General features: G+C 50.0%; 5 protein-coding genes across 6 annotated transcripts; 1 reads left to right on the top strand and 4 right to left on the bottom strand.

Moving 5' to 3' along the window:
- Positions 1 to 128: 128 nt before the first annotated feature.
- Positions 129 to 2,898, bottom strand: LOC6554496 (solute carrier family 25 member 44). The gene is made up of 4 exons (XM_026976166.1): positions 2,733 to 2,898; positions 1,418 to 2,343; positions 1,232 to 1,359; positions 129 to 1,020 (listed from the first exon to the last, which is right to left on the bottom strand). Exons 2-4 carry the CDS (start codon positions 2,115 to 2,117, stop codon positions 829 to 831), a joined length of 1,020 nt encoding a protein of 339 aa, XP_026831967.1. The 5' UTR covers positions 2,118 to 2,343; positions 2,733 to 2,898; the 3' UTR covers positions 129 to 828.
- A 246-nt stretch (positions 2,899 to 3,144) lies between these two features.
- LOC6554494 (ETV5-related protein Ets96B) lies at positions 3,145 to 13,896 on the top strand. Of its 2 annotated transcripts, XM_026983765.1 has the most exons (7): positions 3,145 to 3,685; positions 8,725 to 9,208; positions 9,333 to 9,503; positions 10,293 to 10,425; positions 10,562 to 10,608; positions 12,063 to 12,726; positions 12,789 to 13,896. In XM_026983765.1, the coding sequence occupies exons 1-7, from the start codon at positions 3,668 to 3,670 to the stop codon at positions 13,168 to 13,170; spliced, it is 1,899 nt and encodes a 632-aa protein (XP_026839566.1). In that variant the 5' UTR covers positions 3,145 to 3,667; the 3' UTR covers positions 13,171 to 13,896. The 2 variants fall into 2 exon arrangements, with proteins under 2 accessions (XP_026839566.1, XP_001981939.2); XM_001981903.3 differs by lacking the exon at positions 3,145 to 3,685 and having other exon boundaries at positions 8,636 to 9,208.
- LOC6554495 lies at positions 3,687 to 5,758 on the bottom strand. Its single transcript, XM_001981904.2, has 2 exons — positions 5,142 to 5,758; positions 3,687 to 5,089 (listed from the first exon to the last, which is right to left on the bottom strand). The coding sequence occupies exons 1-2, from the start codon at positions 5,209 to 5,211 to the stop codon at positions 3,771 to 3,773; spliced, it is 1,389 nt and encodes a 462-aa protein (XP_001981940.1). The 5' UTR covers positions 5,212 to 5,758; the 3' UTR covers positions 3,687 to 3,770.
- On the bottom strand, positions 13,403 to 15,603 carry LOC6554493. Its single transcript, XM_001981902.3, has 3 exons — positions 15,280 to 15,603; positions 15,043 to 15,223; positions 13,403 to 14,521 (listed from the first exon to the last, which is right to left on the bottom strand). Exons 1-3 carry the CDS (start codon positions 15,419 to 15,421, stop codon positions 13,894 to 13,896), a joined length of 951 nt encoding a protein of 316 aa, XP_001981938.1. The 5' UTR covers positions 15,422 to 15,603; the 3' UTR covers positions 13,403 to 13,893.
- Positions 15,604 to 15,928: 325 nt separating this feature from the next.
- LOC6554492 (protein polybromo-1) lies at positions 15,929 to 21,268 on the bottom strand. Its single transcript, XM_001981901.3, has 4 exons — positions 20,180 to 21,268; positions 18,526 to 20,117; positions 17,015 to 18,467; positions 15,929 to 16,956 (listed from the first exon to the last, which is right to left on the bottom strand). The coding sequence occupies exons 1-4, from the start codon at positions 21,129 to 21,131 to the stop codon at positions 15,995 to 15,997; spliced, it is 4,959 nt and encodes a 1,652-aa protein (XP_001981937.1). The 5' UTR covers positions 21,132 to 21,268; the 3' UTR covers positions 15,929 to 15,994.
- Positions 21,269 to 21,450: the final 182 nt, after the last annotated feature.

Here is a 21,450-nt window from a genome sequence, read left to right as displayed (position 1 = left end):
TAAGATGGGGAAAGATTTATAAGCTGAGAACGGATCAACCAAAAAAGCGACACTATCGGAGATAGAATCTATGCCATATGTTCCTAGTTCTCCAGGAGATCGTCAGCAATTTCGCCCGGACACAGAGCTTCTTTTCGTATTCAACAGTGCCAAAAATGTGACAATTCTTGGTTTGTACTTTATTATAATGCAGACTAAAACTAGTTTATCCACTCAGAGAACACACACACGAATGCTTAGCTAAGTTAGTGCCTCCCGCTCCCGACCTCTGGGGAGGGGCGACCCTGTTTCGATATTAATTTCTAATTCGGCATGTCCAGTTTGTGTTATTTTGTTTGGCGCAAACATTGCTGTGCTTAGTTGTGTAAAAGTAATTGGGCTACCAATGTAATCAACAGTATCATCAACATCATCATCAATTACGTACAAGTACAAGTATAGGTAGGTGTATAATAAATTATTCTTGTCACCGATCGGCCTCTTCGCGTGTTAGGTATAAAACGACTAAGTATAACAAAAATAATGTACACTTTAAGCTACAACACTTTGGGTTATTTGCATATTGAATTGCGTTACTTGAACATCCTAGCCGCAAGCATGTTGCAACGTTCTACTAAACTACATCCTCGATGCGTCCGCCATCAATGATTTATAATTCGCTATCGTTGGCAATTCAACTAATTAACCTGTGCTCCTCTCGTCCATTATCTAGCTCTTGTTATTTACAATCGGGGGCGAATCTCCTCTGGTTCTGGTGGTTCTCAGTACGTCGCGTAAATGCAGTTTTGAGTTGGTTTCAGTTTGGCTGGTGAGGTGATTGTGCGTTCTTCACCAGCGGATCTGGTGCTTGTACTGCTCGTCCACCGCAATGCGCTTGATGGTCTCGTAACCTAGGATAATGCTGAATGAGAAGGCTGCCGACTGCACCAGGCGGGCGGACAGTCCCTTGAAGAAGCAGTTCAGTTTCTCCTCCTGCCACAGCTCCCGGAAGGCGACGCTCATCGAGTCCAACCGATGGACCTGCGGAGACACAGCGTAATACAGATTACGTATGGGTGGCGAGCATATTCAATTGTTAAGATAAGAACGTCTGAAGTTCAGGCGCAGACAACGCAAGAATTACGTCATGTTCAATAAAGATTGCAATAGAGAATTTGCAATCATATAAACTAAACAGATTTTAGGGTTGAAACTGCTTGATTTAAGCAGCAAACAGCTTCAGAAAACTTACCTGCAGACGGGCACGCACTATATCTAATGGATTGGTTAGTATTGTCGTTGTGAAGCCACCCAAGCTGCCGGCCACGCACTGGATAAACAGATGGGACACCCAATAGGGGCAGATGCGGAACAGTTCGTCTGCGAATATAGCCCCAAATTAGTATAATCTAATCTCACTTACAAGCGGAAGACTTACCCTGATAGAGGTGATAGAAGGCCCACCACATGGCCGAATTAGGTACGTAGGCCATCAGGCTGGCGGTGTAGCCGCGGTAGAAGCCCCGGAAGCCATCGCGCCGCATTATCTCCCTGCCAATGTCCATGGAAATGTGCAGGCGACTGCGACCGGGCCACGACTTAATGCCCAGCGGATTGATATCGCCCTTGGAGCCGGCATGGGCCGACATTCCCAGCACCATGGCGTGCTGCGATATCACGTCGAAAGGAACTATGATGGTCTGACCCACCAGCGAGGCGCAACCTCCGCCGGCGAGGGCCTTCATTCGATGCCCAGCACCCAGATCGTTGAGCACATGGCGCACGCCCTCGTATGTGCTTATGTAAAAGACGCCGGACACTATTTGCACGGAGGAGATCCAGAAACCTCTATACAGACCGGGCACTCCCTCCGATCGGTAGATCTTCATGGCGCAATCCACCATGCCCTTGTACACATCGCTCTTGTGCTGCACCTGCAACTGCGTCTTGATCACGGTGAGCGGGAACAGGCAGCAGCGCACCGAGAACGAGCTGAGCATGGAGAGCGGAAAGAACTTGGTCTTGTTCATCATGTCCCATTCAATGGTGCGTATGTACTGGCCACCCTCGGCTGCGCCTCCAACTCCGGTGGGCGCCACCGCAAGGCGGGATGTGGTGCTACTGCTGCTTTCCGTCATCGCTGCTACCGGGCGGCGGTGTTGCGGCTGCTCCAACGGCTCCTGGTGGACTCAGTGCGTCCGCAGAGGATTGTTCGCATGCGTGGAGGCTTCGAGGCGATGGGGGCTTCCTTCACAGCCGAGTGTGCTGCTGCTGTCTCTGGAGGCATTCGACCTGCATGACTCTAGATCGGTTCCTTTGTGTGCTGCGCTTATTGTTGCCGTGTACTAACATATGCGCATATATCTGGGGAAACACAAAACAGCATCTTTTTAGCACATTGACGCAACTCGGACGCAAACGCACGCAAATCATTCCCAAGGTCGTGCGACAGATACGGATTTGGATGGTCCGCCCCTGACCTTTGCTCCTCCGCCCAATGCCAAGGCAATCCGGCGGAGTGCCTGCACGGTTCTGCGGCTATCTAATCTATATATATCTTGGCGCCTCCGCTGATTCGGAGTTGTTATTATATAATGCGCAGACACCTGACTGAGTGGCCACCACCCCCCTCGCCGAGCAAAAAGCACACGGACGTAAACAAACTCTACGCACGGAGTCTGGACGGGATTTCCGGATGTGCTGCAATGCGCGGGGCAGTAGCTGGTGTGGCGGCTGCTTCCTTGGTCACTTACCTACGCCACTGTGTCTGTTTGGATATTTGCCTTGTGCATATCACATAATAAATCTGATGAGAATGAAAAAATTGTTTTAAGAGAGATTTTCGGGAGTGCAAGTGTGGCCAGCGGAGTCGGAGGAATGCACATGAATAAGCCCAAAGTTGAGGTGTATAACTTTGATGAGTAAACAGCTCGGACCCGAACCGGAAATCGAAGACTTTGTTTTCCACTCAGAAAAATAAACCTATCTAAAATTTGAAATAGTGGAAAACTTATAAAATAATAATTCAATTAGGCATTTTTGCATTTTCATTTGCTTAGGTATAATTTTAAGCTTGTCGAATTTGTTTTAACTTTTAGGGTGAAGCGCTTTAGCCTTGTTTATTTTGAAAACTGTATTTGTAGGTTATATTTAATGAATATTGGAATATTGAAAATTGCATTTGGATTAGAACATGCTTGTCTAACTCTATGTTACTGCAGATATAAAATAGTTTGTTTCCAGCCTTGTTTCGATTTAATGCCTGTAGTCAATTTTGAAAGCTTTGATTAGCTGCGTTCAAATCTGAAGACATTAACATTTTCTCCTAATTGCCGCCCACGCAGTCCACCCATTGGCCTTTCCCCTTTGTGGCAAGCCAACCAATCGGCGGGAAGAGGAGGCGTGACGCGGCTGCGCAGTGCATCCTGGCCAGCTTCCAGGAGCATCAACCCCCGAAAGGTGACTCCGGCCGCATTGCCTGTCATCCTGACCAGGTGCCCTCGACCAGTCACAACGGAAACTCGAAACCAACTGCACGAAGGCAACGGAATGCGCGCTGATCAGCACCGTCAAGTGAAAGCCATCGAGCTCTGAATAATTCAGGATTATTGATGTGCAGCAGCCAGGTGAAATCCTATTAGTGAAAATCCAACAAGTTCAAGAGTGCATCCGGACCACCGATCGATCCATGGATACGGCCAAGTTGGTAAGATTCGCTTAAAGCTTTTATTTCAACCGCATCGCACGTACATAAATAGGACTTAAACTAGGAGTCCTTGGAGGTGGTGGTCTTAGCCATAGCTGAGGGTGTAGCCCATGTTCTCCATGAGGGTCTCCTTGATGGCCGGCTGGAGCGCCCGCTGCATGTAGGTGGTCAGCAGGCCACGTACGCCCATGGAGAAGAGCTTCTCCAGCTCGTGGGACATGGCATCGCCCACTAGCTCCTCGCGATCTCCATTGGGCTTAGAGCCGCTCCCACTGAAGATATCTGCAAAGGCTCTGGCATCCGGCTCCACCAGCTGCTGCAGCTGCTCGTCCTCGAAGTGCAGCACATCCTGGCTGAAGTTCACCTGGTCCTCGAAGTTCTCCTTGGCGTACCGCCGCCGGCGTCGCCTCTTCTTGCTGAACTGCCGCCGGTAGAAGTTGTCCCCGTTCACATCGATGAACTCACCCGAGTCCTGTGCCTGGCTATCGCTGCCCAGCTCTAGGCTGTGTTCCTTAGTTCTTTGGGGCACCCGATCCTGGCGAATATCGTAGCCCGCCTGCTGATGGTACTTGCCCCACCTCTGCGGTCTCTTGCTGCCCAGAATCACATGCGGTTCGCCCAGTTCCACTTCCGGAGCACTACCGAATCTCCGCTTGGAGTTCTGGCGCAGCCGGATCCCAGTGGGTCCCTGGCAACCATGAGCAAAGACGGATATGAATCCGGGCTCTGCGAAGTGGGAATCCGTGCGCACCGAGGCGGCTCCCAGTCTCCGGGACTGCTCGTAGTTGGTGGAGTGTCCCGATCCCAGTGGAACTGTTCGAAACTCGATGCCCGCGTGTCGCAGTCTCAAAATCATGTGGCACTTTCCACCCATCGGCTGCATCACCACCTTGCCACTGAGCGTAAGATCCGGAAAGATGAGGCGGGTGTCCAGCGTGGAGTTCTCCGTGCTGAACTTGCACTTGTCGATCTCCACCCAACGGTTGGCGGCCTTCGCCGGCGGCACTCGCACCTTGAGATCCTCCACATCCACGCGGGAAATGGTCAGTTTGTGGGGCTGTCTGTGCTGCTGGCTCTGTTGGTTGACCGTCAGCAAATCTTCCAGTTCCAGAGCACTGCTCGAATCGGAGAAGGGATGGGCTTGTCCATTTCGGTGCAGGAGCTTGGCGTGATAGCCACGTCCGCTGCTGTAGGCACCCACATTGTAGAAGTCGTCCTCCGGATCGCTGTGCTGGCCGTAGAAACTGTGGTACAACTGGTACGGACTCTGCGGTGGCGGCTCCCACATGGCTCGCGATGCGGATGAGCTCTTGGTCTGGACACTGCGTCGACGCATGTGCTCCAGCGCATTCTCCAGCCGGTTGGAGCAGCGGTGGGGCAGCTGATACGGCTGGCAGAGGGTTACTAAAGATAATGGGTTATCAGAGTTGGCTACGATGAAGTGGAGGTCACTTACCCTGCAGCAGAGAACACATGGCCAGCAGAAACTGCAGCCCATTGAAATCCCGGCTCACGTATCCTGACATGGCGGTATTGCAAACATGGAGCGGGTAATACAATTTGCTCAGGCTGTAGTACTTCGCTTGCTTCTGACTATCTCTAGAATCTCGTTCTTCAGAATTCTTAAATCTGTTAATTCTCACTGGTTTCCAAACGTTACGTTCACTATATCACAAAATTTGTATGTTCAAATGGAATTAGATCTTCCAGTAAACTCCTTTTCTATAAAGAACTTTTGTCCATTGTAATTCCGTTCGCTAGTAGAATTTAAACACTTTTATGTTCGTAATATTTGGTTTAGCTATTTTTCCAGAACTTGGGTTGTAAAATATTCATGTCGTTGAGGTATTTAAGATGTGGTTTCCAAACAGCGCAGCAATCTCTTGAGTTTCCTTTCGAAGTATCCTTTAGTTGGCCAGAAAACACCTCCGAACTCGCCCGCAGCTGAACCGAAAATGCGACTCCCAAGCGGAGCGAGAAACTGGCTCGGTCGCGCTTCCATTGCCACAAAACCGAAAAAGACACCCACCAGAAGACGCAGAAGAGCAGCCGTAGCCATCGTGATGGTGACGACCGTGTCACTGCCTCATCATGTGCAGTGAAAGTGTTTTCCACGACGGATCCCCACAGCCAGAGTTAAAAGCGACAGAGATTCGGAGTCCGAGTCAGCCAAGCCGAGCCACACACAGAGAAGCAAAAGAAAAAGACGCCAGCTAAAACAATTTGGAAAAAGAAAAGCATTGTCTTCTGTGGCCCCATGCGTCTCAGTCCACCCACCGCCCCTCGGGCGGCTGCAAACTAGATCAGTACATATACCCTCATGGAACACCTTATGTACATATGTATAATACCATACCATGCCATACCGAAAGGTAAACACACGACTGGAGTTTCGTAATGTCAGTTGCGGGCGCGCATGCGTCGTAATCTTTATAGAGATATTCTCCTATGTGCTCCATTGTTCGCCAGGGTTCAAAGTTGATCAATCCGTCGGATGAGTCAGTCACCCAGCGCCACAGCTTGTTTTCCCAATTGCACTTGTAATTGCCACCAATTGCGCATACAAATTAGGGCCTAATAGGGCTTATGAGGTACTGCAGGGTATTCGCCCTTTGATGATCGCTAGATAGTATTTGCAATTTAATTGAATATGGAAATGGAAAATAATTTATTCAAAATATAGATTTTTGATTCCTAAAGTCGATATTCTATGAAACCTTTCTTTGGAAAAAGTATGTCGCCTATGCTATATGATGACTTATTATGATGTGATACTTATACGATTGATGGTTTTTTATTATGTAACAGGCAGAAGGAAGCGTATCCCACTATGTAAATATATATTCTGATCAGGATCAATAGCCGAGTCGAACTGGCCATGTCCGTATGTCCATCTGTCCGTCCGTCTGTGCGATTGTCCGTATGAAAGCCTTGATCTCAGGAACTACAAAAGCTAGAATGTTAAGAGCAAGTTAAAATTCTTAGCCCCCCTATTAAACGAATATCTTGAGAATTATTTATATTATGAATAATAAAGCTTTAAATAAGGCATGAGTTAATAAATGAAATATAGCTAATTTATAAAATCCTATAGAAACTTGCAGCGCAAGTTTGTTTCAAATGTTGCCAAGCCCACTCCTACGCCCACAAACCGCCCAAAACTGTCACGCCCCCACTTTTGAAAAATGTTGTGGTATTTTTTCACTTTTTTATATATCTTGTAAATTTCTAAAGATTTTTTTTTAATTTTATTATTTTTTCCCCAATTTCTACCGATATTCCGGAAAATGTTGAAATTTCTGGGAACTCGACTATAGCATTGTATCTTGTTTTTAATATGAAATTGATATAGTTGGTATAGAGATAAAGAGTATTGCCCAGCTATAGTAACCCATCCAAAAAGCGCTTCCCTGTTGCACCTGCGCACGTGTGGCAGGTGACATCGCTTGGCTGGCTGCCGATGTGTCTTTCTTTTTGTTAATTTTGTAGCTGCCTGCACACGACAGTTACACTAAATAACTGCCGTAATTTGATTTGACAAATTGTTTGCTTGCACTTAGCGAGCGCGATTCAGCGACACATTTTGCAATTTATCAAAGATTTGTGCGCGCAAAAAGCGGAAGAGCCGCCCGTTGTGGATTGCCAAATCGGAGATCTCCAGTTGAATGTCTCGTGGCGCAGATTTACATAACCCCCGATTTCGGGGGGAGAAAGTCGAGCATTCTGCACTGCTTCTGGCCAAAAACCGGAGAAAAGGCAAGGGACGGTGCCGCTTTCTGCGTTTCCAGCCGCGGTTTTTCTCCATCTTCATACCAACTGGAAGTTGGCAAGGTGTATTGCCGATAGAGCCGATCCAAACCGGCAGCGATTACGGGCACGTAATTAAGGGTAACTATCTCCAAATGGTTCTCGAATGCGACGAAGCACATCCAGATGACGGTGCATCGCAGTGCTTGCTGCTCCAGTTTGCAAATGTCAAGCAAGGGACTCGAAATGGGGGCACAACTGGATGCACTTCGTCATGGAGGCCCGGCTGAGTGGGTTCCGTGAGCAAACAATGGACGATGCCTTCAAGAAATACTATTGTCTTTCTATCTTGAATTGCTGTTCAATTTGCTTTGGATGCTTAAGGTAATCACCTGGAGATTGGCCCACATTTAAATGTAGGTTGAGCAAGCAATTACTTAGGTTCTTGTTAAAGTTAATTTGGATGGAATGATAGCCAAGGGCTTGGTATTTTGTCACAGCATAACAAATAAGTAATATTTCCCCTTAAAAGATGACTTTAAAGAAGTTCCATTGAGGTATTGTACGCCTCTATTTCCCAGAAATATTAAAGATCCCACAGTACTGCTTCCCCTGCCGCGCTGCAAGTACTGGAGGCCAGGAGAGTTTCCCTATGAGTTTCCCACAGTGAAAAGTGAAATCCCGGCCGGCCATAATGAGCTCCACGAGCAGGGTGATATGATGACCCGGAGAGAGCGAGAGTGCGACCATAGACAAAGGTTAACCTCGGCGCAGTGCTCATTAAATGGACAAGTGTCAATAAACCGCAGTTGGAGTCGGCAGATGCCCACGTACCTATGCCCAGAGTGATATCCACATATCATTCCACAGGCCACTAGTGAGGGTCCAGTGCCAGTGGTTGTAGTAAGTTGTCCGACACAATGGCTCATTACTTAATGGCCAAGAACACGGGAGAACTCGCACCCGGCCAATTGACACCCGGCAAAAGGAAAAGCAAAAGCGAAACAGAAGCTGTTAAACTAATTGCCACAACTTCCACTTGACTATGTCAATGTGACGAGTTGGCCATTGTCTCTGCAACCTGTTAGCGGCGGGTGGCCAACAACCCACTCAGCAGGTGGCTTTAAAGTTCGGATGGCTTAAAGACCACGGAAACACCCAAGAAATCCTCCCAAAACGACTGCCAAATTGAGTATTAATTTGGCCAAGACGAAATCGAAAGACCGCAGCCGAAAAAAGCCAGACTCATGACAATTTCCTGGCGCGCCTTGTCTCATTTCCTTATTCCGCAGAGCGACTACGGCGAGGCCAAGACGCACCTGGAGCAGCTGCAGCAGACACTCACGCACCTGGACCACCCGCACCACCCGCACCACGCACACCATCCCCACCACCACCTGGGGCTCTACCATGGCGCCCTGCCCAACACATCCACCATAACCACCGACTCGGTGGTTTCCTGTGTCAGCTCCACACTGCCGGCTGTGGCCAAGGCCATTTCCTCCAGCTCCTCCAGCTGCGATGGCCTGCAGTTGGAGCGCAAAAAGTGCCCCACCAGCGATCTGGATTCAGCTGGTCATGGTCACGGGCATGGCCTCATGGAGGCCATCTGCGCTGGCCAGAAGTCGTCACCGATACCTCCGCCGCCACCACCTTGCTGCTTGACCCTGGGCGAAAGCTCCTCCTCGCCGAATCCCATCGCCACGGCCGCCCTGATGAACGCATCCTCCTCCGGCTCCTCCAGCGCGGGCGGAGCAAGTGCCTCTCTCTGCAATGGTGTGTATATGAGCTTCAGATTCACCTTAGCATCTATTACCAAATTCTATTGTTTAGCATAGCCCGCCAATTATAGCAAATTACGAGCATATCAAACTTCTTCTCCAATCCTTCCACCCTGCAGATCTCACACGGGAGTCCTCCTGGTACGCCCACCATCATCATCACCACCATCACCATCACCACCAGCTGCCCGACGAGCTGGTCATGTATGCCACGCCCACTCCCACGCCGGCAATCGGCAAGTTCGGACTGGACACTTCCACCGAGGGCTACTTGAACGCAAGGTACAATGGTAAGCGTCCTCGTCCACGTCCACTGTCAAGTCCGGATGCAGCCTGCCCCTGCCCCAGCCACTGCCCCTGCTCCTGATCCACCACCCACTCCGACCCACTGTATCCACTTTCTGTTTGCCTTTGCTATTTACACGTTCGCTTGTTTATTAATTTTCCATTATGAGTTTTGAGCGGTGAGTGGGGAAGTCCGGCGGCTTGGATGGCAAATGGTTCCGTGGGTGTGGGCTTGGGATTCCGGGCCGCTCTGCCATTTGCCGCCCGAAGGCTTGCTGCAGCTTAGATTGTTATTTTTAAGTTTTTTATTAAGAAAACATCGCCGAAGTTTGGGCGCGTGCCGAGCTCTAAATAAGATAAATATGTCTTTGGAGTTCTGGGAAATCAGAATGCTGGAGTCAAACTGCTGGCCCAAGTCAATCGTTTAAATGTAAACTAAGCTGGATAGGAATTTGCTACCCTATAAACTATATTTATACCGCCCCCGCAATCCCCGAACCCCGCAATCCCCTTTTGAGTTATCTAGTCCTGAATTTCGGCTGGCACTCGATTATGGCCAAGTCAAGTGCACGTGACAAGCTCGATTTGTGGCCTCAAAGGCATCCCATTGCGAGCGTTAATACGAAATATTGTCTAACAAAAGTCGAGGCCATCTCGGCAGGCTGGGCGATGTGGCTGGCTGAGGAGGTGGCTTCTTCTCCAGATATTTATGACACGAGTGGAAGAAGTAACCTGGTCTTTTTCTTATTCTTGTTCTCTATTTTTGTACCTTCGCATCCAACGGGCATCTGCAGTGAATGTCAAAGGCGTGCGGCATGATAGAACATCGAGTTTCTTTGACATACCCGCTGTGACGCACCCGCACACCCACCCACACCCACATCCGCACTCGCATCCGCACCCGCATCCGCACCCGTACTGCTACAGGTAAGAAGATTGCGCTCCACGCTGACAAGACAAGTCACCTTTAAGTCAATCAACGGAGTCGCTGCTCCTCGAATTATCCGCTTTCTATATACATATAAAATATATCTTGAAATATTTTGATTTATGCTCCGTACAGATTTCCATCATCGCCACCCGCGGGCATTCTGAAAAAGAGCGACGAAGGTAAGTCGCTTAAAAATTGAGAAAAATGAATGGAAAATGATTAAAGCCATGCGTTGGCGCTCCCTCATCATTTATTCAAATTATTGTGCGCGATATGCATACCTATCAGTGGGTAATTCCATTTGCAGCCATCTTCTTCTAGTGGCTTTCAATATTTTTTCAAATAAAATGCAAGAAATCGCGCGCATAATTTACAATAACAATATCGCCGGTGTTACTAGCCGCTAATCCAATTGGCGGCGGCACAAGCGTGCAACTCAATTTCGCGGGGCAGCCACTGCATAGCTCGCCTCCGGTGGGCGTGGTGGTGGGCGGCCGGGGCGTGGTCGAGGGCTGAATCCGCCGCCCACCGAACAAACAGCTCAATCACGGGGCCGCCGTTGAGTGGTTCGTGTTAGCAACCCAAACACCCCAGTCACCCATCCATCCGCTTGCACTGGAAAAAACTTGTTCGGTATATTGAAAAGTATTTTATTTCATATGCGGTAAAGTAGTATTTGGGTTATTAGAACAGTGCATTAGAAACACTTTAAACTTGGAATCCATTTCTCTTAAATTAGAAGTTATACATATACTGATTCATACTGCTCCAAGAATATCTCCTATTTCCGAAGAGGATTGTTTTGCCGTGAAGATCCAAGCCTGCATACAATTGTAGACCTGAGTGTGGTATTTTGCCAAGTGTAGAGCACTGCACCACCCACTCCAGCCCACCGGGATACCCTCGTCCTTGGGCAGCAGGGCCAACAGGTCTTCGTTTTCCATCAGCAGTCAGCAGCTCGTTTGTTGTTGTCGGCAATGATGTTTTCACTTGTCGACACTTGCTCATGGATTATGCAGAGGTATCTCCTGAATTTTTAATGCGCCCAGCGTCGAGTCGCGATGGGCACGGGTTGCCGGAATGGATGGGGGGTGCTCGCAGCCGGGAGTTGTGGAGTAGCTGCCTAATGAAAAGGGCAAGCTCGGGTAGTGCCTTCGGCTGGCTGGGTGGCATGGAGTGGGTGAGTTGCCCCCGCTAAATTGCAGCATATTGAGCATTTTGCAGCGAGTGAGGGGAGTGGGCTGCTTAAATAATTAATTGCTGCTAAATACCCTGGCCATTTAGAGAAGCCAAACAAAGCGAAACAATGTGAAAGAGTTTTAAATGGCCGTCGAGAAGGCGGAATGCTCTTCAATGAGCTGGGATGCGGATTCAAAGTGGCATATAGTAATTATATGGGTTAGAGACACCCTATCTCCATCTCTAGCCTAGCACATCTACACATTGTGTACCAGATGTTTTGAGCTAGAGTTGGTTCTTGCCAGACTGCCTAATACGCCCATTCTGCCCTCTGTGCGCAAGGGTATCAGGAGTACCCATGTAATTAGCACCCATTCCCTTGACGCCGCCACATTGCCCAAACGTGCATGAAAGCCGCTTTCACTGGTGAACTCTTTTCAATCCTTTTTTCCAGAAGCCACCGCGGCAGCCGTCTACTGCAGCGACGTGTCCTCCGGCCAGCACTTTCCGCACCACACGAAGATCGAGCACGCGGACTCCACCACAACGGCGGCACAGCAGCAGCAGCAGCAGCAGCAACAGCAGCAACAGCAGCAGCAGCAACAGCAGCAGCAACAGCAGCAACTGCAGCAAGCTGCTGCACTGCATCCGCACCACCACCATTCCCACGGCCACCATGGCCACCAGCAGGCGGAGCAGCAGGCGCTCACCCACTTGACGCCACTCCATGCCGCCTCCGCTTTCAAGTTTAGCCACACGGCGGTCATATCCAGCTCGGCGGTATATGCCACGCCCTCGCACTACGCCCACCAGCAGCAGACGCAGTCGCAGTCCGTGTACAGGGACCTGTCACCCACCACCTTGGCGGCGGTCAGCGATGCGGATCTGAAGTACGACAGCGGTCCCTACAACGCGGCCATCTCATCCACCTATCCCTCCGCGCTGCGGCCCAATGTGGTGGACTCCACCACGTCCAGCGATGCGGAACTGCGCCTGGATCAGTTCTACGCCAGCAATGGCATCTCCACCAGCAGCAGCGGCCAGGCGATCAGCCAGCGCAGGGGATCGCTGCAGCTCTGGCAGTTCCTGGTCGCCCTTCTGGATGAGCCCACAACCAGGTGGGTCTGATTCAGCGACACCAAAGCTCTCAAGCATTAACTCGCGGTGGTTGTTCTTTCAGCGCCAGCTGCATCGCCTGGACCGGCCGTGGCATGGAGTTCAAGCTGATCGAGCCGGAGGAGGTGGCCCGGCGCTGGGGTCTCCAGAAGAATCGCCCCGCCATGAACTACGACAAGTTGTCCCGCAGTCTGCGCTACTACTACGAGAAGGGCATCATGCAGAAGGTGAACGGGGAGCGCTACGTCTATCGGTTCGTCTGCGATCCGGATGCGCTGTTTAACATGGCCTACGGCCACCTGACCACCGGATCCGGCAAGGGTGACCAGCACCAGTTGACGCTGTCGCTGGCCAAGACGCCGCCCACTTCCGGCGACTCCCAGACGCAATCCCCTCGCGTGGCCAAGTCGGAGTACTACGATACCGCCGCATTGCATAAGTACTAACCATATAGTCGCCACATGTGGGCGGAGCGTTCGAATGCGGCCGCGTGGGCGTGGCCGTGTCCCATGTACATTGTGTAATCTAGTTGCGTGTGTGGTTACGAATTTGAAGTGAAGGTTTCGTTATGATGAGCTGCGTTGGGAATAGCTTAGAGGGGCACGTATGCTGTTCGTCAGTAATGTCGGGGTCACCATCTCCTGAAAATGGCAGAGTCACACATGCAAGATGGTTTCATCCATTTAATTCTGTTTTATTATAACGTTATACACAGTTGTTCAACATTTTCATTCACCGTGCCCCTCTCTAGACTACCATATACAAAGTTATTGATTCCAAGGACTAGGCTGATCAGAACGACATACACAAATGGTACTCTACGATATTTACAATTAGCATATATGCTTGAGCGCTAACGTATACATAAATATCTGTGTATATAGAGGGGGATACAGGGAATAGGAGTCATGTGTCCACCGAATATCGTAGTTCTGCATTGAGGTTGAGTTACTTAAATAAACTATAAAGCCTGTTTCCGGTTTCGATGACCGTGTGAGTTGGCAGATTAGGATCCATGAAACTTCAGTTCTATAAGGTAGCATTTAGCGCAAAATTGTTACTTCTAAAGTCCACCAAAGTGCATCGATTGGAGGAACCGGAAACAGAGCTGTATGAACCGTTTCTGTTCGTTAATAAATGGCAACAGAGTGTTTTTGGTTGGTTGAACATCACTCCTCCCTCTTCTTCTTCCTTTTGGGCTTATCCTCGCCATCGGAATCCTGGCTGGTGGCACTGGACTCGCTGGCACTGCTGCTGCTCTCCTGCTTGCGCTTCTCGGGTGTCTTCTTGGCCAGCTTCTCGATGTACTGCTTCAGCTTGTCCGGCTGCGGACTGTATGCCCAGTGGATCAGCTGCAGGTGGAGGTCGGTGGGTGCTCCGCTTTCTGCCTCGAAGAGCTTGGCCTCCTCGCTCTTGATCTGCTCCAGCAACTTGGACAGCTGCCGATTGCGAACAATGTCCCAGCTGGTCTCGTCATCAGCCTTGGGGAACATGGTGCGCAGGTGCTTGTAGTTACCCTTGGCCTTGGAGCCGCCATAGGCTTCCAGGAACTCCTTGGCCAACTCCTCCTTGGGATCGGGCAGCTTGGTGACCACGGCGAGCGGCAAGTATGCACGATTGTCCCTGATTCGGTTCTCGGCCTCGAACTTTTCCAGGAAATCCTCCAGTACCTGGACTCCCTCCTTGATGGCCGTGATCTTGTCCTCGTTCTTGGTGCCGGACAGGACACGCTTGGAGCTGCCAATCAATCCCTTGATGGCCAACCTCTGGTAGTCCGGATCTCGTTCCGCCAAAATGCTGCAATACGAGATGCATATAGAAATAGTTTTGGATACAGGCAAACTGTGGAATGTGCCTATCCTCCACTCATGCAAATATTGGGGTGGATCAGATTTATGGAAATGCTATTACTAGTATTATGACTGTCTCATATTAAACTGGTTCTAAATGTGGTAGAATATATAACTCAAAGAATCCACATCATTTTCCAAGCAGCACATATAAAACTATTTTCAGGTTTCTACTTATAGAGAATGAGCAAGTGGAATGCTATGTTGCATATACAAAAGGTAAATGTCCAACAATGTTTAAACACTACGGATTAATACATCGATCCACCCTAATATGTATGCATCCAACGCGAATGGGAGCGAATGGGAAGAGCGTAGTGGCCGCTCTATCAACTTAGTGCGACTTCCGAGTTCGACGCAGCTAAAGTGTGCCATGACATCATTGGACGTCGTCGCTGGTTGCCTGGGCCGAAGGTCACCGGCGGCTCATTAGCATGCCAGCGAAGAGGGCCTGGTGAAGTGACTTACCTCAGTGTCGCCTCCGCAGCAGCCTTGTCCTTGAATCCCAGTCCCGGCACCGTCTCCACCTTGTCCTCGCTGTCTGTCTTGGCATTCTTACTGGATGCCCCGCCGCCATTCTCCTCCAGCCACTTCTCAAAGACACCAATGGCCGCATTGATGTTCTTCAGCTTCTCCTCCGCCTTGGTCACTATAATCGAAGGTTTAGTGCTGGCTTCGGTACATCTCTTGTGCTATAGCACTCACTTGTAAGGACTCTTTTGGCCCGGCCGAGCAAGCCGCGCACTGTCAGCTTGCGATACTGCATGTCGTGGCTCTCCAGCAGCTTCAACGTCTCCAGCGCCTTCTCCATGTCCTTGAAGCCAAACTTCGAGTCTCCCTCCGCCATGGCTGCTCCTTTGGTTGCTAAAACTTGGGTATCTGCTATAAGTCCGGCAAATGGCGTCTGCTTTCTGCCAGCGCCAGAATGTGACTGATTTTGCGTAGCCACGTTCTCCAACTCGACGACGGCATATGGCACTGCCACTTAATCATGTGAAGACGCAAAATGAGCGCCAGTGAGAGGCAGTGAGCAGCGCTGAGCAGGGCCAATTAGATAAGCACCACAAAATAACTGGGTGACTCTATGTTTGGGAACCGGTTTGTTGTCGTAGCGCCGGAGCAAAACAAAACCCACGAAATAATAATCGATGACGTCAGCCCCACGAGAAACTGATAACAAACATTGAGGGGAAATAAACGATATCAATTACTTAACTATATGCTGGTCTCCATAATAAAGCATGTAATGTGACTCAATGGTGTAATCGTCATAATTGCAAACAAGATCCTATTTAAGATGATATATGTACATACATCCATTCATTTCCCTGCCCAATCAACACGAACATTGTAATAGTTTGTTTCTGTTGTATATTAACATGGAACTCAAAAAGCTTTGGGCTTAGCGGATGACGATTGGCTAGTTGCAGCTGCGCCGTATTTGGAGTATATCGTCGACCATGAAGTTGCGCAGGTGGCACAGTGCCTGCACCACGTTGCCCTGGTCGCGAAGATTCGGTCCGATCCATTGCTCGGGTAGCGCCGCCTTGGCCACCACTTGTGCGGGAGAGATGTGGGTCAGCGCACGCCGCCAGTTGTTGTTGCAGGTGGCTACGTTCAGATGGCTGCCCGTCTGCAGGCTCTCGATGTACTTAATGTAAGCCTCCGAGTGGATGACCCGAGTGGTGCGGGGCGGCACTGTGACGAACAGCGGCTCTGGTGGCGGTCCCAAGACGATCGTTTGCTGCTGCTGCAGTTGGTGCATGTTCTGCTGGGGATGCTGCTGCTGGAGCTGCACTGCCTCGAGATTGCTTGGAGCGCGCGGCGATTGGGCAAGGCTGGGCGGGATAGGCACAGTAGTGGCCAGTTGCGCATGCTTCTGGCGACGCGGTACAAAGTTCTTGCTGCGGTCCGCCGTCGAAATCGTCTTGCCACACTTGCTGAGATGAACCTCGCGCACATGCTTGATGAGGCGCAGCACGTTTGGAAAGGCCTGAACGGACTTCTTGACCCGCGGGCAGTTGCGCCAGAGGCAGACATACTCCGTCTCCACGCCCGCTTGTGGATGGCGCTGGATGTGTCCGGTGGCATCGGACATGCAATGTTCCGTGCAGTCGCCAAGCTCCTCGAACTGAAAGTCGCACTTATCCCACTGACACTCAAAGGTGACCTGTCCAAAGACATCCTGCGACACTTGGGGTGAGGGACTAGCACTGTTCTGGACGTCATCCAACTCGCGACGCAGAGCCGCCGTTTCCTCATTCTGACGGCTAGCCCTATCCTCCCAACTCTGCTTGACGCTGGACGGGAGATTCTTCCATTCGGTGCCCACCATGCGGGATATGTCTCCAAAAGTGGCGTCCGGGTTGCTCTGGCAAATGCCTGTAAAAGATAGTCAAATGTTATAAGTGATCTTTTGAAAAAAGTTGGGACAGCTTACCTTTCCGGACTTCACTTGAGTACAAAATGTATCCGGTTAGGCATTTTTTGGCCGATTTGGCGGCCTTAACTTTGGAGGTCAGTGGCGTGGAGTTCACAGAAGGAGCTGGCGACGACATGGCCGCAATGTCTGAGCTCAGCGAGGGTGTATCCCCATCCATTGAATCCTCCAGCATGCCCAGTTCATTCAGTTCGTTTTTAACGTCCTTGGAAGGCTTTATGGGAGTCTTAAAGTAAAAGATCTCATCCTCGGTGACGGAAGGACTGTGCTGGAACTTGCGCATGTTGCCCGTGGCCAACTTGCGGAGAGCTTTCTTTAGCTCATCATAGACGGACTCACAAATGTACACATCGCTTTCGGATATCTCCGTGGGTCGGGAGCTGATAAATTCGGAGTACTCCAACACGGCGCAACGACCCACGATGCCCACCACCGGACTGACCTCTTCGACGGTGCTCAGCAGCAGTTCCTGGCGATAGAATTGCTTGCTCAAGCCGGGAGTGGTCTCGCTGGGGGGTAACAGCCATGGACCTTTAAAGTATGATTTTCCATTCTGTTCCCAGATCTGCTGCACCTGTGCCACCGACTGCTTTCCTGTTTGGGTGGCCACGTAAACAAAGTCTCCCGTTTTTATGGCCCCACTGCAAATTGTGTTGTACTGCTGGTAGTATGTGCTGCCACCCTCAGCATTTGGCGGCGGATCACAAGACACATTTGGTTTTTCCTTCTCGACCAGCGTCTCTTGGAGCTTCAGCTCCTCCAGTTCTCCTTTGTGCTTTTCCAAGCGCTCCTTAAACACAGACATCACACGCTTCAGCTCCAATGGCTGCTCCCGTGGAACGAACTTCACCGAGCTGCCTTCACGCACCGGCGGCCAATTCTTCAGTTTCTTAAACCAGCGACCCTGGATGTTGTAACGCGACTCGCAAACGTACACATCCTTCTCTGGCAAGTTTTCTGGACGCATCTTGATATAGTCTTTTATGTTCATTACGTAGCACATGCCCAGGACTTTGTCCATCGAGATGGTCTGCGAAAGGCTGCTCTTGAACACTTCCTTTTCGAGGAACTTGCGAGTGGTTACATGGTACGTTTCGTGGGGTCGCACGAAGATCGAAGCCTGCATCAGCTTCTCGTTGGTGGGTGAAGTCCACAGGCGCTCAATGCAGCATATCGAGGGAATCTTGTTTTCCGGCATCTGCACGTATACGTAATCGCCGGGAGAAAATACCTGCTGGTTTATTGTCATGCTTTCACCCTTGGCTGCGTTAAACTCGTCCTTCTCCTTATCCTGCTCTTGGTCCTGTTCCTCCTGTTGCATCTTCTGCTGGCGACACAGCTCCACATCAGCCATAAGGCGTTCTAGGCTAAAATTTAAAGCGGATGAGCTTAGTGTGTCCTTGCATAACTCGTCTCTCTTGCGGATGAAGTACGTCTGTAACTCGATGGAGTCCTGGAAGTGTGGGTTTTTAGAATATTACAGTGTTTTAATTGCTGAAGTCATTACTCACCTGAAAAATATCTGAATCTGTGCGGGAGAACTTCCTTGCACGCTCCAAACATGCAAAAATATCTTCTTGATAGACATCAAGTCGCTTGTAAGCACCTTTGTCCAGTCTACGCTTTACAAGGTCCAGCGATATGCCGCGAACCTTGGGCCCTTCCCCTATCTCATCGTACTCCGGCAATTCGGCCAGAGAATCCGAGTAGCAACGTCCCTCCTCGTCCTGGTGATTGTAAATAGTGGTGAACAGTGTGAGGAACAGCTCTTGAACAGCCAAAGGAACATCCGGAAGAGAATCGCGCTCGCTGCGCAGTTGTTGCTTCAGCTGCAGCGTCAGTTGTTGTAGCACCAGTGCGTCCTTGTAGATCTGCGAGTCTGGCTCGTTATACTTGCATGCATTCTCCAGCATCAGCAGAAAATCCGCTGCCAAGTCATCTAAGGTCTCATATGCGCCCTGTTTTAGTTTCTGAGCGATTCGGTCCATGTCAATTGGTTCCCTGATAATGTCGTAGTAGTCCGGATACTCGCTCTTTGATGGCAACTTGGTAAATATAAGCGATAGCTGCCTCTTGCCCTTGGGCTCCTGGTACTCCTTTACCGTTTCGTAGAATTGCCACAGCCGCTCTGTAATCAGAGCGGTCTTTAACTTCCTTCCCACCTTGCTGTACTTCTGCTGGGTTTTTTTGCCCTCCGTAAGGCCTGGGAACTCCTTAAGCTTTTCGTTCAGAGCTCGCTCCAATATGTTGGCATCCTCGTATATGTTAGAGCCCTCCTCATTATATTGTCGGCAGTTGGAAAACATGAGTCGGTAGTCGGATACCACGTCCTCCACGGCTGCATAACGATCGGTGCGAATGTTGTGCTCGATTGTGTTCATGTCAATGGGATTTTGAATGATATCGTAGTAGTCCGGATAAATCTTCCGAGGCGGCTTCTCCATAAACATTTCGATGGGACGACGATTACCCAAAGAGTAGTCCACCAGGTACTTCTGTATGCTCAGAATCTTCTTTTTGATAGCCGCGTTGATTGCAATTCGATTGGATTTGGGTGAATTCGAATTATTTGGTGTATGGGAGGCGTTAGAGTTCGAATTGGAGTTAACCCGTGGTCTGCCCGGCTTGCGCTTTTCCGGCTGCGTGGTAACAGTAAATACCTCTGCGTCCATATCGTCTGCATCCTCGTCATCCAGATCACTGCCCTCCTCAAGAGACTCCTCCACCAGCTTGGCGTTCATGAGCCTTAACATTTTTAAGGCATCTTTGTGAGTGCGATGGGACGTCGGAAACGCCTTTTTGGCGTTGTCCAGCATGAGATATAGGTCGGCGGTGAGATCACTAATGTTCGCATAGTCGCCTTTCTTTAGTTTCGTGTGGATTTGGCTCATAGATATGGGTCGTTTAATCAGATCAAAATATTCGGGATGGAAACGACGAACTGGCAGTTTCCATAGAGAGTTTCCCAATGGAGGCCCAGTGACTCCTGGATGTTCCGATGTTCCTGGTGCATTGTACAAGTGATCGAACAATGCCCACATGGGGCCCTCGCCCTTTTTGCTGGTCTCCTCATCGTCCGAGCTGTCCACCTCTTCTTTTAAGGCTGAAAACAGTATGATTAATATAAAAAAAAAAGACAAACTTTTTCTTATTTATAATCCTTACCAGCAATTACAGCACTGGAGAGACTCTTGACGCGCTTAGCCAGCTTACCCTTGCCCGTCTCCAGCTCTATACGCCGCTGCGTAAAGATCCGTTTCAGGGATTTGGCGTCCTTATATATCTGAGAACCGGGCTCGTTGAACAGACATGCGTTCTTGGTCATTTGTAGCAGATCCCGCTCCATCTCCACCAGCGAGGAGTAAGCGTTCATTTGTATTTTGGTCGCAATCAGACGCAGATCAATGGGATGCTCAATAACATCATAGTAGTCTGGATAGATTTTCTTTGAGGGCAGTAGTTGGAACATGCGATACATGGACCGGTCGCCTACGGGATCGGTAGCGGTCATAACGGAGGCGAAGAGCTCCTCGTACTGGTTGTACTCGTCATCAGTTGCGCCATCGCCACCTGGTTCCGTGCTGCTGGTCATACGGCGCACTTGCCGCGACATTCGTCTGGCACGCGGCTCCTCCTCGGCCAATCCATTGGCCTCCATGATGCGTTGCCTCTGCGACTGAATGTGCTGCCACAGGGAGACAGCGTCCTGGTGCTCGCTACTGCCCGGTATGTAGAACGCCTTAGCATTGCCAATAAGCAGCTCCAGGTCGGCCATCAGATCATCCAAATCGTCGTAGGAATCGGTCTTCAGCTTTTGCTGCACCTTGAGCAGATCAATGGGATTGACCACCACGTCATAGTAGGAGGGCTCTTGTCGACGCTTCGGCACGCGGATGAAGGTGTCGCACAGCATGGAACCATCCTCCTTCTTTATGTTCCGTATGGAATCGTACAACTGCTGGCACAATTCTGTAGGATCGAGGCGGCGCTTTTTTCGCGCCGATTGTGTCGTCGTCTGCTGCACCGGCGACTGCTCCGGCGTCGAGTCGTCCAGCTGCAGCGGGTCCTCGTCCTGCCGGCTGGAGATGCTGCTCGCCCGGCGCTTGCGACTCAGCATTGTGTTATCCCTGCTCTTATTTCAGTTAAAATCTAAAAATTCGACAATAAGACGCCACACAAAATGCCACAAATTCTGGGAATGAGCGAAAAACTAGTGGTGAGCGAAAAGTTCGATGGCACGCGTCCGATATATATTTCGATAGCCGGGCAATCGTGGTGAGTTATCGTAATCGGATGGCGCTGTGGTGAAATTTCTTTCAAATTTTATGCTTCTTTCAAAAATCATCTCAGTTAACCAAATGAACAGGCTGAATATCATTTTACTTAAGTTCTTTATTTAAACCTATAGCATCATTTTTCTTTTATTTAGTCATTGA

This window comes from Drosophila erecta, unplaced genomic scaffold (assembly GCF_003286155.1).
Source record: "Drosophila erecta strain 14021-0224.00,06,07 unplaced genomic scaffold, DereRS2 tig00000000-arrow-pilon, whole genome shotgun sequence".
NCBI classification, from domain to species: Eukaryota; Metazoa; Arthropoda; class Insecta; order Diptera; family Drosophilidae; genus Drosophila; species Drosophila erecta.
Note: the sequence above shows the minus strand (reverse complement) of the source record. Positions and strands in the feature narration are given on the sequence as shown.

Bases quoted from the DNA above. Each gene is read 5' to 3' on its own strand.
- LOC6554496 (XM_026976166.1), bottom strand. From the start codon at position 2,117: ATGACGGAAAGCAGCAGTAGCACCACATCCCGCCTTGCGGTGGCGCCC. The intron at 1,360-1,417 runs GTAAGTCTTCCG...CTATATTCGCAG, and splicing joins CTTCTATCACCTCTATCAGG to ACGAACTGTTCCGCATCTGC. The intron at 1,021-1,231 runs GTAAGTTTTCTG...GTGTCTCCGCAG, and splicing joins TAGTGCGTGCCCGTCTGCAG to GTCCATCGGTTGGACTCGAT.
- LOC6554495 (XM_001981904.2), bottom strand. From the start codon at position 5,211: ATGTCAGGATACGTGAGCCGGGATTTCAATGGGCTGCAGTTTCTGCTG. The intron at 5,090-5,141 runs GTAAGTGACCTC...CATTATCTTTAG, and splicing joins CATGTGTTCTCTGCTGCAGG to TAACCCTCTGCCAGCCGTAT.
- LOC6554494 (XM_001981903.3), top strand. From the start codon at position 8,680: ATGACAATTTCCTGGCGCGCCTTGTCTCATTTCCTTATTCCGCAGAGC. The intron at 9,209-9,332 runs GTGTGTATATGA...TCCACCCTGCAG, and splicing joins AAGTGCCTCTCTCTGCAATG to ATCTCACACGGGAGTCCTCC. The intron at 10,609-12,062 runs GTAAGTCGCTTA...CCTTTTTTCCAG, and splicing joins TCTGAAAAAGAGCGACGAAG to AAGCCACCGCGGCAGCCGTC.
- LOC6554493 (XM_001981902.3), bottom strand. From the start codon at position 15,421: ATGGCGGAGGGAGACTCGAAGTTTGGCTTCAAGGACATGGAGAAGGCG. The intron at 15,224-15,279 runs GTGAGTGCTATA...CTTCGATTATAG, and splicing joins GGCCAAAAGAGTCCTTACAA to TGACCAAGGCGGAGGAGAAG. The intron at 14,522-15,042 runs GTAAGTCACTTC...CTCGTATTGCAG, and splicing joins GCTGCGGAGGCGACACTGAG to CATTTTGGCGGAACGAGATC.
- LOC6554492 (XM_001981901.3), bottom strand. From the start codon at position 21,131: ATGCTGAGTCGCAAGCGCCGGGCGAGCAGCATCTCCAGCCGGCAGGAC. The intron at 20,118-20,179 runs GTAAGGATTATA...TACTGTTTTCAG, and splicing joins CTCCAGTGCTGTAATTGCTG to CCTTAAAAGAAGAGGTGGAC. The intron at 18,468-18,525 runs GTGAGTAATGAC...CCACACTTCCAG, and splicing joins CAGATTCAGATATTTTTCAG to GACTCCATCGAGTTACAGAC.